Raw genomic sequence first — 15224 nt, forward strand, 5'->3', positions numbered from 1 at the left:
CCATTTATATGAAAACCCGGTACTTTGGAATGTACCCCACTTATATGAAAACCCGGTACTTTGGAATGTACCCCACTTATATGAAAACCCGGTACTTTGGAATGTACCCCATTTATATGAAACCCGATACTTTGGAATGTACCCCATTCATATGAAAACCCGGTACTTTGGAATGTACCCCCTTTATATGAAAACCCGGTACTTTGGAATGTACCCCCTTTATATGAAAAGCCGGTACTTTGGAATGTACCCCATTCGTGTGAAAACCTTTTGTAATGTAAATGATCATAAACTATACCTATTATAGTTTATCAAAATGTTTGAAATGTATATGCAACCTAACTATACTTATTATAGTTTAGTATGTTTATTTGTGGTGTATAAGAACCCTTTCTATGTAAGTCAAATGTATAGTACAATATAGCTATGTTTATCTTGCTTTGTTTTGTACTAATGGTTATGATGGAGGATTCTTATAAATTCAGTAAGTAATTTCCTATAATATAAATATATCATTACAAGAAATACATGTAATATATGAATTCATCAAAGATTTAACACTTTGCTCAACATGTTACAAAGTGTTTTGAAAGTTATAAGCTGTTAACTAAATTTAACCTTTCTGCACTGTTTTAGAAAAATCATACGAAGTCGAAAACTAGATCCGTAAATTCTGAGAGTTCCTAAAATGCGTCTAGTTTACTCATAATTTTTATCATGATTTTTGGAAGCCTTTAACTTGTATTAAAATTCTCATATTCACAGACTGGTCCGGATTTGTGTTTGAAAAGACAGGCTGTTTTGTAAAAATCACCATAAATTGTAGAAAAATCGTGTGGAGATGTGCAAGTAGTCATTTTAAAGCTAAGAAGTGGAACTACTTGAACCTAAAACAATTTTGAAAACTAAAATGGTTAAGTTGTCCAAAACAGTCCGTGAATGGAGTTGAACTTTTCTGATGAAGGCGGTTAGAAAAGTTTAGTTATGTTCTTGGTGTTTTAACTTGTATTCCCCCCCCACCCCCCTAAAAAATTTAGAAAACATGAAAATGTAGGGGTATGAACTCACCTTGAGTGATTTCAGAAGATGGATGATTGAGAAAAGAAGTGTTCAACTCAAGAACACTCAGGAGATGCTTGAAGATTTGTGGAGCTAATCAACAAATATGACGATATTTGTGTAAGCAATCAATGATTTGTGTAGAATCAAGTGTAATATCACAAGGAGGATGAATTATACTTACCAAGAGAAGAATAAAGCTTGAAAATCAGCCTTAGAGCCTTGAAATAGAGAGAAAAAGTTTGAGAGAAAAGTTGTGTTTGATTTTTGGTGAAATGAGAGCAAGTGAAAGAAATGAGGAGAGAGGTTGAGTTTCCAGCTCTCAAAAACGTGGGGATGGCTTGTGAGTGAGGTAAAAAGGACAAGGAAGTGACAAGGTATGGTGGCGAGGAGTGTGGGTTAGTCATGGAGTAGGTATGGTGGTTGCTTGTGTCATAAAATAAAGGAAAGTCAACACTCCACCTTTTGTACTTCACCCACTCTTTTGGATAAGGTTTTATCCTTCAAAACGTGACAATTTAATAATTATGGGTCCTTATATGTTAAAATAAAATTTTGAGTGAAAATCCCGCATTAAAACAATTAAAAACGAAGCTAAAATGAAGTCGTAGTCGAAAACCGGAAAGAAAATGGCTAACAGCGAAGCTTCTCGGAAGGGGGCCGAAGGTTCGGTCCCTTCTGATGCTGGGTCCGAAGCGAAAGGAAGCGAGGGTCAGCAGGAAGTGAAGGGTCAGAAGCGAGATAGACCGAAGTGAACAGTACCTTCGGGTTTGGTTCCAGGAGCCTTCGGGTTCGGGTGTGCATGCGAGGTTCGGGCCCGAGAGGACCCTTCGGGTTCGGTTCTCAGCAGGTTTGGGTTCGGCTCAGGAGGGTTCGGTCCCTAATAGGACTTTCGGCCCTAAGAGGGGTTTCGGGTCCTTAAGAGGGGTTTCGGGTCCTTAAGCCCTTTTTGTCCGTTTTTGCCCCGTTTTAAGCCGTTTTTGACCCGGTTAAGGGTCGGAATGACCCTAATGACTTCAAAAAGTTACGGAAACTTTTGAGAGAGATTTGGGAGAGATTTCACATTCTTGGAGAGATTTCACATACAAAGAGATATTTGGGAGAGATTTCACATACTTAGAGAGATTTGGGAGAGATTTGACATTCATGGAGAGATTTCACATACAAAGAGATATTTGGGAGAGATTCCACATACTTAGAGAGATTTGGGAGAGATTTGACATTCTTGGAGAGATTTCACATACAAAGAGATATTTGGGAGAGATTCCACATACTTAGAGAGATTTGGGAGAGATTTGACATTCTTGGAGAGATTTCACATACAAGGAGATATTTGGGAGAGATTCCACATACTTAGAGAGATTTGGGAGAGACTCTCGATAAGAAGAGATAAAGTGGAAACGATTGAGAGAGGTTTCATTTGTGACCTTATTGAGTGTCCGGCTTCGCAATGCAAGGTCCGTAAACCCCGTTAAGCCTTGTTTAAGGATCTTACACACTCCCGATGTGTATGTAACATTGTTTTATCGGTTTGGCTCGTCACCTACCACAGTTTTAGGTTAAAGAGATCTAGATGTACGTACTTTTCGATTTATGATCTCTCATTAGAATAGCGAGTTGTTTAGTAATTACATAACGTAAGCCATAGTACACAAGTGTTAGTTGAGTTGAACGGTTTGACTTGTTGACTTAAGTTGACTTTGAATTGACCAGAATTTGACGGTTGTCACAGCTCCGGTCCTCTTTGTCAAAAAGAAGGACGGATCTTTTAGAATGTGCATCGATTACAGAGAGTTAAACAAGCTCACCGTCAAAAATCGCTATCCACTCCCACGAATTGAAGATCTATTTGACCAGCTCCAAGGGGCTAGTTACTATTCTAAGATAGATCTACGATCCGGGTACCATCAGCTCAAGGTCCGGGAAGAGGATATTCCCAAAACCGCTTTCCGAACTCGTTACAGACATTATGAATTTGTTGTAATGCCCTTCGGTCTAACAAATGCCCCTGCCGCATTTATGGACCTGATGAACCGAATCTGTCGACCATTCCTCGACAACTTTGTCATCTTCTTCATTGACGACATTCTAGTCTATTCCCAAAGTGAAGAAGAGCATGGCCAACATCTCCGACAAATCGTAGAAACCATGCGAACGGAAAAGCTATACGCAAAACTCTCTAAGTGTGAGTTCTGGCTCCGTAGCGTGAACTTCTTAGGTCATATTGTTAGTCGGGAAGGAATTCATGTGGATCCTTCTAAGGTCAAAACCATCAAAGGATGGGCAGTCCCGATGACACCCACAGAAATCCGCCAATTCTTAGGCCTAGCAGGCTACTATAGGAGGTTCATTCAAAACTTCTCGAAGATCGCCAAGCCACTTACCTCGCTTACACAAAAGGGTGTACCATTCAAATGGACGGACAAACAAGAAGTTGCATTCCGAACCCTGAAGCAAGCCCTTTGCAGTGCCCCGGTACTATCTGTACTAGAGGGAACAGAAGATTTCATGGTCTACTGCGACGCGTCGAATCAGGGTTTAGGTTGCGTTCTCATGCAGCGTGGAAGAGTGATAGCTTACGCATCCCGCCAATTAAAAACACACGAAGTAAATTATACAACCCATGATCTAGAATTGGGAGCGGTGGTCTTTGCTCTGAAGATTTGGAGGCATTACCTTTATGGTACGAAGTGCACCATCTTCACGGACCACAAAAGTCTCCAACACATCTTGAATCAGAAAGAGCTGAATATGAGGCAACGAAGATGGGTTGAACTATTAAACGATTACGAGTGTGAAATCAAGTACCACTCGGGCAAGGCCAACGTGGTAGCTGATGCCTTGAGCCGGAAGGAGTACTCTAATCGTCGTGCGAAAACTCTCTCAATAACCATCCAATCTCACCTAACCACTCAGATCGGGGTAGCCTAGTCAAATGCCATGAAGACGGAAACCAGAGCAAGCGAAGCATTCCGCGGAATGGAGAAGAATCTAGAAGTAAAAGAGGATGGAGTATACTATTTCATGAACCGTATTTGGGTCCCTAAACTCGGAGGATTTAGGGAGGTAGTCATGAATGAAGCTCACAAGACGCGATACTCCATCCATCCCGGTTCGGACAAGATGTACTTGGATATTAAACAACATTATTGGTGGCCTAACATGAAGGCAGAAATTGCCACCTATGTCAGCAAATGCCTTACTTGTGTCAAAGTAAAGGTGGAGTACCAGAAGCCCTCGGGGTTATTACAGCAACCGCTGATCCCCGAGTGGAAATGGGAAGGGATTTCTATGGACTTTGTGACCAAGCTACCCAAGACGTCAGATGGATTAGACACCATATGGGTAATAGTTGACCGACTGACGAAATCCGCCCATTTCCTGCCAATAAAAGAATCCTACAAAATGGAGAGACTGACACAATTATACATTCGGGAAATCGTGAGACTTCACGGAGTACCAGTGTCTATTATCTCAGATAGAGACAGTAGATTCACTTCACGTTTTTGGCAATCACTTCAGAAAGCACTTGGAACCTATCTCGACATGAGCACCGCTTATCACCCACAAATGGACGGTCAAAGCGAACGAACCATCCATACGCTCGAAGACATGATTCGCGCATGTGTGATAGATTTTGGGAAGTCTTGGGATACCCACTTACCCTTAGTTGAATTCTCCTATAACAACAGTTATCATTCGAGCATCAAAGTCGCTCCTCTCGAAGCACTATATGGACGTAAGTGTAGGTCACCGTTGTGTTGGGCTGAGGTGGGCGACACCCAGCTAGCAAAGAAACTGGCATCGGACAAGGCGTTAACGGGACCAGAGATCATACGTGAAACCACGAAAAAGATAGTTCAAATCAGAGCCCGACTACAAGCATCGTGCGACCGACAAAAGAGCTACGCTGATAAACGGCGAAAGCCCTTAGAGTTTCAGGTCAGGGATCGAGTGCTGTTAAAAGTTTCACCATGGAAGGGGGTCATTCGTTTCGGAAAACGGGGAAAAATGAACCCACGATACATTGGACCTTTCGAGATCGTTGCCCGAATAGGTCCAGTGGCGTACAAACTGCAGCTACCCGCTGAGCTAAGCAGTGTACACCCTGTGTTCCATGTTTCCAATCTAAAGAAGGGGCTATCAGATGAAACTCTCATCATTCCCCTTGACGAGATTGAAATCAACGAGAATCTCCTGTTCGTTGAAGAACCAGTCGAAATCATGGACAGGGAGGTGAAGCGTACTAAACAAAGTCGCACCCCGATCGTGAAAGTACGGTGGAACGCGAAGCGTGGGCTAGAATTCACGTGGGAACGCGAAGACCAAATGAAGCAAAAGTACCCTCACCCATTCTAGCATTCTCAAATCTAGCTTTCAAAAGAATTTCGGGACGAAATTCCCTCTAACGGGGGGATGATGTCACAACTAGAAATTTTTGTGCCTTGTAACTACAACACTTAAGTCAAATTGTGAATCTAAGACATAAGAGCATGTATGATGCATACTCTATGACAACAAAATTTCAAACAAACACCCCATGCAAGCATTTCAAGTAGTCAATAAGCAATTGGAAACCCTAGGAGTTCTTGTTTAAGTCCATTTTGGACTAGGAATTTCTTATTGGGCCCAATGGACCAATAAGCTTCCAATTTGACCATCTTGGGCTTAGAACTCTTAAATGGGCTCTAACTGGACCCACTTCCATTTATTTCAATATTTTGGGCCATATTGGGCCTAGAATGAAATAAATTAATTATATGAACCATTTTGGGCCAAAATTAACCTAATGTAGCCCTAATAGGTCATAAGAATCCTATTTATTGTTATTTGGACCAAACATCACTTAACATAACCATGAAAAAGGCTTAAGCATACAAGGCCCAAATTCTTTTCTCTTCCTCTCTAATTCTCAGCCCAAGCCCAAGTAAAAAGGGAGAGTTGACTTCTCATGGCCACCTCATTTTTACATTATGGTCTTCCATGCATCTTATCCCATGTTTCCATGCACACATCACTTCAAGATCTCTCTCTTTCCCTCTCTCTTGTGCTCGGCCGATTCCAAGCACACACACACACAATTCTCTCACAAATCTCTCAAGGAAACTCCCTCCACTCTTCATCAAGATCTTGAAATTTAGAAGGTTTTTCAAGAAGATATTTCCACAAATTCTTCATGTAAGGTAAGATCATGCTTGGATCTATGATCTAGTTTCTTTGTGTTATCAAAAATCTCTTTCTAATCCATGCAAAAATCATGATCACTCTCTTAGAAACCCTCTAAGTTCAAAGTCATCAAAGGAAGGCTTGTTAGGGCCGAAAACAACATCAAACTCCTTCCAATCTTCTTCAAAACCGAAACAACAACTCAAGGTGAGCTTCATACCCCCTCTTTTTCGGTTTTTATGAGTTTTTGTGGGGGAGAATACAAGCAAATGTGTAGATCTATGAGTAATTGTATGCCTTGTGCGATTTTTATGCTTGTATGTATGATCTTATGTGTTTTGTGATGAATATGTTAGCCAAAAAGAGCCTAAAAACCGAGATCTACAATATGAGGAATGAACTAAACATAACTTATATCATTTTACACTAATCAAGTCAAGAAAAATAGTTTATTTGGTTAGAATGAACATTTTTGGACTTAAAACACATTTTTGGGCTCAAATTGTCAAAAATACAAAACTAAGGGCCCAAAACGACAAATGATAATTTCTGGAGGTTGAAAAGAGTCCAAACAGTTTCTAATATATATTTTCTGAATATCAACACTTTTGAGGGGCTTAAAATGTAATTTTTGAACATAATGGGCTAAAATGGGCTTTTCGGCCCAGTAAGCCCCAAATTGCGAGATTTTTGAAATTGCGGGGCTGGAAAAGTAACTTTCTACAAAACAGAGGATTACAAGTGTATTAAAACCATTTCAAAGGTCAAAAATGTTTTTCAAAGTAAAAAAGGATCAAAAATGCAAAAAATTTCCATTTTGGGCCAAAACTGTAAAGTTTGCGAAAATGAGGGTTCCAACCGAGAAAACTTCATTTTTGAAGGACTTAAGCTGTTTATCAAGTAAATCTGAGCTGAAAATGTGTTTTCAATAAGTTTTGATACTAAAGTGTCAAGAAAAATGGGTTAAGGACTAAAATGGAAAATCTTCTATATAATGGATTAAAAGTGTAAATTTTATCTAGGAAGGGTCATAAAAAGGTAAACTCTTACTTTTAAACAAATAAATCCCTTAAGATAAAATACAAGCACCACGACTACTGGGGAAACATAATAATAAATGCACTTTCAACACCAATATCGTTACCAAACGAATTGATTCGGTCTCGAATCAATAACGAATCAAAAATCAATAAACAATAGTACTTCAATAAACACGTGAAATTTACGAGAAGTCAATATTCAATCTTTGGGCTTGAAAGTTTCATATCGTGCTTGTTGGGCCTAGCTAGCCCAATAACATGATCTTTAGGCCCGAAGGGAACGCGCTTACATGTTATTGGGCCTTCTATGACCTAATTCCATGTAAAAGGACTTTCAATAGGTTTATTGTGCTGTTGGGCCCCAAGGGCCCATTGGTACTGCTAGCAAAGTCGAGAAGTCAAATGCGAGTCGGGCCAAGTGCCTTTCGCATTCCCGATAGCCTTGAACGACTTATGAAAATAATGGGGGCTTCGTACCTTCCTTTCTCCTCGGTTGTGGGGCTATGAGAAGTCAGGGTGGTTGGATTAAGTGAGTAGTACGGACGAAGCCTAAGGGATCGTTTGTATTTGATAGTTATAAACTAGTCATCTTCATTAATGCGTGATTATAACGAATCACAACCCATAATTAATCCAATGTCACCTGGAATTATCGGAAACAATTGTCGTATCGATATAACAATAACAAGACACGAAATTTTATGTATGAGGAAAACATCGGGTTTTCCCGGGAAGTCCAACACTTTTACCTAAGTGATGTATACAAGGTTTAACAATTATACACGTTTACAAAAATCGACAAGCATACTACGGATCTCCACACTTTTTCTTATATATAATATTCGTTTTAGAAAATATCGGATTTTCTGGGTTTTCAAACTACACAAAAATCATTATTTTTCAAACATGACTTATGAACTCACCAATATTTCATATGTTGACGTTTTTCCAAAATACTTGTATTCTCAGGTAACAGGTAAATTGAAGAATATGTATCCAGTGATGTCATGGTGTTTTGTTTAAATTAGTATCGAACGGTTTAAGTTATGGAAATGTAATGTTTAAAACAATGTACTGAATGTAAACAATATCAGTTTTAATATTACAATGCATGGTGATGAATGATGTTATGATTCATGTATAATAATTGTGATGATATTCAATTGAGTCACAATAGCCCTCGGACGTTTCCGTCGTCTGGTTCGGGGGTGTGACAATGTGTCGCTTTTGCTACACACATACTCGATGCACAATAAGTAATGCGAAAACCACTGATACCATGACCGTGGTGCTTGCTTTTAACTATAAAGTGATCTGCGTAGCTTACAAATATAACCAAGAAAATATGGATTAGAAAACCCCGATAGTTGATGCATGTATTCAACTTCATTAAGAGTTCCATGAAGGAATGTAATTCTAACATCAAGTTGGTGAACCGACCATTGATGACTTAGAGCAAGACTTAAAACAATTCGTATGGTTGCGGGTTTGACCACGTGACTGAAGGTTTCATCACAATCGACACCTACCTATTGGGATTTACCATTAATAACGATTGGGATTTACCATTAATAACGAGTCGAGCCTGGTATCGTTTGAGAGAACCATCTAAGTTAAACTTGTGTCCATGAAAACCAATAACATTAGTATTAGATGGTCTAGGAACCAAATCCCATGTATCCTGTTTAAGTAAAGCATCATATTCACTTTTCATAGCACAATTCCAATTTTTATCAAGAAGAACAGACTTATGACTAGAAGGAAATGGAGAAATATTATTGGTATAGAGGGAATATTTTGGGTTTGGTTTTTGTATACCACTCTTGGAACGATTACTGATTGGATGTTCTATCGAAGGTGGGGGAATGGGTAGGTGTTGGAATTTGAATCAGATGATGACGGGTTGTTATGAGCCTAGGGAGGGCTTGAGTTGGGGGGGGGGGGATGAGTGTGAGCTAAAATTTTGGTTTTCCATGTTTGGATTGGTGGTAGATTTATTGGTGAAAGTTGGGAAATTTATTTTTATAGTGGATTTTGTGGTGTTGGACATGAAAGAAGACGAAGACCTTCCCATAATCTTGGGAAGACCATTCTTGAATACCGCAAGAGTAGTTGTTGACATCCATGATTCTAAGCTCACGCTTCATGTAGAAGACGAAGAAATCACCTTTGAGATGAACCAAGAAGTGAATAATGAAGAACCTTTAGTTGAGATGCTAGAGGTGAATGATGTGGATGGTAAAATAATAAAAGAAGATCCAAACAAGTTAAATGAGATAGAGAAGATGATGGAGGAAGAGTTGAAATCTTGGGAAAATCCTTAACATGAAAAACCAAGCTTACCAAGCCTAGAGCTTCAATTCTAGTGATTTTTGAAGTATTCACGTTCATTATCCAAAGGCTCAAGTGGATGAATCAATAGAAGAAGAATAATTTGATTCGGATAATGATGAAGAGATAAGCAAGGAGGAGATTGAAAAAGAGGAAAACAATCTAATCATTGACAAAGTGGAAGTGGAAGAACGAGAACAAAAAGGAGAAAAATGGCAAAGCAAATGGTTGAAACGAAAACACAAAGAAAGAGCCGATCAAAATAAAAAGGAAAACTCAAGAAAGGCGTACATAAGGAGAGTACAAGCGTACAAGAGAAGATCAAAGATCAAAAATGAGAAGTGGGATATTCCACTCCCGCTTGCAACAACATAGAGTGGGAGGGTATCCGATTCATGACTCCTCAATAAGAAGCGCTTGTCAGGAGGCAACCCGACATTTTTTTAGAGTTTGCATCTTCATTCGTTTTTTTATTTTTAGTTTTTGTTGATTAGTTTATTTTTTATTAACCAAATGATGATGTGTCTCTTTAGTCCTTTGATCATATTTTTGCAGTGTTAAGAAAGTGAAAGCAATGAAGGAGCTTAATTGCAAAAAGCTGTGACATTTTGGAAGATTGCAATCAAGATCATATTTTTGAATATATGTGGGGTTCCAACTTGATGACGTGAAGATTTTGGAAGAATTTTAGAGAAATGAGGGTTCGAGAATGGTCCTAAGCCATTAAGAAGTGAATACACATCATATTGTCACTCTAAAAGACATTATGAGAATCCCCCATGATGTGGCTATAATCTCCACACTTTGGCATTTATTTTTATCGCGACTGAATTCTATCAGACACATCCCCACGATGTGGCCACCACTTCCATGTCATGGCCCAACTCAACAAACTTATTGAAAATGGTTTTTGGTTAATTTTAATCCGACAGATTTAAATTAATGAGAAGAAGGACTAGAAGTACTGTTTTTCCAACAAATTATACGAGATGTCTTCCATACAAGTTTCACAATTCGATCTCACCAAAACTATCCTAGGGAAGTCTGTTCGAATCTCGCTCTTTATTTGTATGTTCTTTTATTGCTTAAGCATGCAATGAGGACATTGCATCAAATATGTGTTGGGTAGGGATTGCATATAAGAATGCAAAATAATGATAAAAATGGATATGATTTTTTTTAGTATATAATGACTTGAAATAATGGTTGATGTGCATATTTAGTCATGTATTTTGTACACATTTGTAATACTTTTAGCTACAATTATCTTTATTTTGAGACATAAGGTACTTATTATGTTTGAAATCTTTTTTTGTAGTAGCAAAGACATACTCGATATAAAAAGGAAGCAAATAAGGAGCTGGAAGTAGGAATGAATGAGCTAAGGCAAAATAAGACAAAGAAGGCTTGCAGATAGAAGACCACGACATGGTGATCATCCACCATGATGTGGCGAATGGAAAATTCTCGACCAGTGTGTTGACTTTGAGAATGCAAGATATCTATGAAGACCACAACATGGTGCCATTTAACCACGCCGTGGTGGCCAAATATACGGAAATTATATATATCTGGTTATTAGCTCTAATGTAGAGACTTACAACCGATTTTCTGAGAAGGATTATGACAAAAACCATTTGGTAACCTTGGAGAAGATCTAGAATCTATTGGAGTTCAAGAGTTGAAGAAATATAGAATAATTCTACATAGATCTTATCGGTTTGCTAGCATATGCATGTCCAGTCTTATTGGTATGGATTTTGTGTGTTTTTCTGCTATTATGAGAGGCTAAAAACCTTATGCTTCTGTTTGGTGAAGATAAACCTAATCCTTATGTGTTGATTTCAATTTATGGATGACATATGTTGATTTTAATTGTGTTTGATAATTAAACCCTAACATGTTTTAGTTCTAGTTTTTATTTCTTATTAATCAAGTTCTGTGTGATAGTTGATCATTCTAATTGCATGAATTTATCACCTAATTGTTTATGATCACTAAATAATTAGAGCCATGATTAATCGCATCTTAGATAAAGTAATTAAAACTAGTAAATTTAACTTTTTTAGAGAGCATAATTAATCTTAATTTGTGCTAACTTGATCATCAGAAAGTAACTACTATCATTCATAGTCCAATTTGTGCTTTTTATTGATTTAGTGTTTAACTAGTGCTTGATCATTGCATTATAATTCATATATTGGTATGTATAGATATTTGATCACAATAGCTAGTTAACAAAATCGTAATAAGAATATTTAATCCACTAGAGATCAACCATAGGATAAGGGGAAATCAGTAAGAACCCCTAATTTTGTTGTCTTCTTAGTTTAATTAGAATTAGTTATATTAATTAATAAATTCTATTCCCTATGTTCGACACTTGACTTACCCAAGCTGTTATATAATCTGACTAGGTGCAGTACCAATAGGTGCATATATTAATTAAGTTAGTTAGGTTAGAAATTTAAAACATGTATGCATTTTTGCCCACATAAAATGTTTTGGCACTGTTGATGGGGAACGACTTATTTGATTTTTAGTTTCATTGCTTTTAGTTAGTTGACCCTTTTTGTGGGGTAAAAACCGTAAAAAGTTTTTTTTGCAATTACTTTTCTGTCTGAGCAACCACCATATCGTGGTCATGTTTTCCATGTCATGGTTATGTTTCAGTTAATCTTTAGTTTATTTATTTGTATTCGTTTTACATCTTTTGTTTTTTTTGTTTTAGTGATTTATGACCCAAGGATCTAACACTCCAATAATTCCACCATTGACAAATCCAGAATCAGCTTTTCACAAGAAGAAAGACAAGAAGGTTGGCGAATCTAGCAATACATTTCAAGGTTAAAAATTGAAACTTTTTGAAAAGACTTCAGGCAAGAAGGAAGTAGGATCCGAGCTAGAAACATCTATTGAAGGAAGTTTAGAAGACGAGATAAAAAGCAAGGTTGAAGAAATGTCAGACATCACAAGAATGACTATGATAGATTACAAGAAGCAGACCCGTGAGGATAATGGACTAAGGCTTGTGCCGCTCGAGATTCCAGCTGAAAGAAGTTTTGAGCTCAAGGGGCGCATTCTATCAATACTCAAGGACATACCTTTTTCTGTGAAAGAATATGAAGACACATTCAAACACATCGATGTAGTAAAGGACATTGCAAACTACTTCAACGTTCCAAACATGCCACGAAAATCAGGGTTACATAGGATGCTTCCGATGACATTTATTGGCCAAGCTAAAGTTTGGTTGAAATCACTCGTACCTGAATCCATTACTACTTGGGAAAATCTTTGTGAAGCCTACATTGATCAATTCAGGCCGCCTTCAAAGATATCTAAACTCAAAAAGAATATTGCTAATTTCCAACAAAACAATGGCGAGTCCTTATATGAAGCATGTGAGAGATACAAAGGCTTGCTTAGGAGTTGTCGTCACATGATCTAAATGTCCAATAAGAAGCGTTATTTTCTATGTTTGGGTGAATGTTACAATGAGACAACTTCTTGATTCTCAAGGACCCATGACAAAGAAAGAACCGACCACTATTAAAGAGTTAATTGAGAAATTTGCAAAGCAGTCATGTGAATATCATAACCCAAGAGAAGATGTTACTAGAGGTAAAGGAGATGAAGGTAATGAGAACATGGCTGCAATCATTGCTAAATTGGAGAATGTGGATAAGAGAATGATGAAATTGGATCAATCTATACATGCCATAAAAGTTGGATGTGAGAATTGCCATGGACCATATTTAACGAAGGATTGTGATTCAGATGAGCACAATGTTTTACTCTAGTGGTGACAAATATGATGAATAATGGAGAAAGCAAAAAAAGGAGTGGTTTCCTTATGACGAGTACAAGAGGAAAAAGGAAGAGAAATATAGACAAACCAGTCGAGGCTACTACCAAAAAGAACAACCAACGCCCGATAAGAAATTGGATTTTGAATCAATACTTAATAGGTTATGGAAGACTTTGAAAAAAGGCACGATACTACTGATGCTAATGTAAGAAATCATCAAGGTTCCATAAACAACATTGAGACCCAACTAGGCCAATTAACGAAACTTGTTAATGAAAGGTTACCACCTAGAAATCCTGACCCAAAATCACAACCTCATATAATGCCAATTTACACTGAAAAGAAGTTAATGATCCATGATAAAGCTACTAAGAAGCCCAATTCGTATTTGGAAGAAGAGAATTCCGAAGCATAAAAAGAAAAATTCGAGTCCCATTCTGATGATTCACCACGTCGTGGTGACCTTGTCACGTCGTAGTTACTGGCGAATCAAAATTCTTCTCCTTTAAATTTGTATCAGCCTCCTTTACCATTCCCAACTCGACCATTAAGCATAATATGGAGTTGGAATAGAAGAAATTCTTGGAACCTATGCTATCTCTTGAAATTAACACTTCTTTCTTCAAATCTATGTCCAAGCTTGCTAAGTTTTCTAAAGATGTGATGACTAATCAAAGAGAATTGGAGAAAGCATCTACAATTGTGCTAAACGAGTCTTGTTCAGCTGCAATCATCAATGGTTTGCCAATCAAAATGGGAGATCCAATCCAAATAACTTTGCCTTGTGAATTTGACAATTCCACTTCCATGAAAGCTTTAGCCGATTGGGGGGCAAACATAAATCTTATACCATATGCTTTCTACAAGACGTTCAGTCTACCGAGTCTCCAAAACACAAATATGGCACTTCGAATGGCGGATCACTTAATCATTAACCCACATGGAATCATTGAGGATTTGTTGGTGAAAGTGTGGAAATTTATTTTTCTAATTGATTTTCTGGTATTGGACATGAAAGAAGACGAAGACCTTCCCATAATTTTGGGAAGACCATTGTTGAGTACCGTAAGGGCCCTTGTTGACATTCATGACACAAAGCTCACACTTTGAGTAGAAGATGAAGAAATCACTTTTGAAATGAATCCAAAAGTGAGTTATGACGAGTTAAGAAATGAACTGCTAAGGATGAATAATTTGGAAGAAGAAAGCCTTAATAAGTTAAGAGAGATTGAAAAATTGATGGAAGAAGAGTTGATAGTTTGGCAGAAATTTCATGTGCCAAAAGTAAAATGTTCCAAACCAAGAGCTTCAATTCCTATGATGTTTGAGGTGTTCATGTTCACTACACCAAAGTCTTAAGTGGAAGAGGTAAGTGATGAATAAGAAGATGATTTGGGTAATAATGGTGCGATAAATGACGTAGAAATAGGTGAAGAATTAAAGGAGCTATTAATTACAAAGATAGAGTTAAACAAAAAAAATCATAAAGAAGATGAGAAGAAGAATACGAAGATGAAAGGGAAAAATAGGGGAATGAAACGCAAAAATAAAGAAGACAATGATCAAAAGAAGAAAGAAAACTCGAAGAAAGCATACATTCGACGGGTTCAAGCATACAAGCGTATGTGGAAAGAGCAAAAGGAGAAAAGTTGTAATGCATGGTTCCTGGTACACATTTAAACTATAATTTATTCATTTTTGTAGAGCAACTCGACGAGTTGGGAGACCCAAACTCGTTGAGTAGAGACCAGAAGTGACGCAGGTTTTAAGTAACCTACTCGACGACTTGATAACCCCAACGCGACGATCAGGGCTGC

At 37.8% G+C, this 15224-nt stretch overlaps 1 protein-coding gene and 1 non-coding gene across 2 annotated transcripts; one reads left to right on the forward strand and one right to left on the reverse strand.

Moving 5' to 3' along the window:
• Positions 1-12939: 12939 nt before the first annotated feature.
• LOC145096645 (small nucleolar RNA R71) lies at positions 12940-13045 on the reverse strand. The gene has a single exon (XR_013704018.1). It is a non-coding gene; the product is annotated as a small nucleolar RNA R71 (small nucleolar RNA).
• A 992-nt stretch (positions 13046-14037) lies between these two features.
• Positions 14038-14517, forward strand: LOC145095655 (uncharacterized). Its single transcript, XM_079033495.1, has one exon. The coding sequence runs from the start codon at positions 14038-14040 to the stop codon at positions 14515-14517; it is 480 nt and encodes a 159-aa protein (XP_078889621.1).
• Positions 14518-15224: the final 707 nt, after the last annotated feature.

The sequence above is a fragment of the Lactuca serriola genome, chromosome 3, assembly GCF_051521515.1.
Source record: "Lactuca serriola cultivar US96UC23 chromosome 3, Lser_US96UC23_V15, whole genome shotgun sequence".
Taxonomy (NCBI): Eukaryota; Viridiplantae; Streptophyta; class Magnoliopsida; order Asterales; family Asteraceae; genus Lactuca; species Lactuca serriola.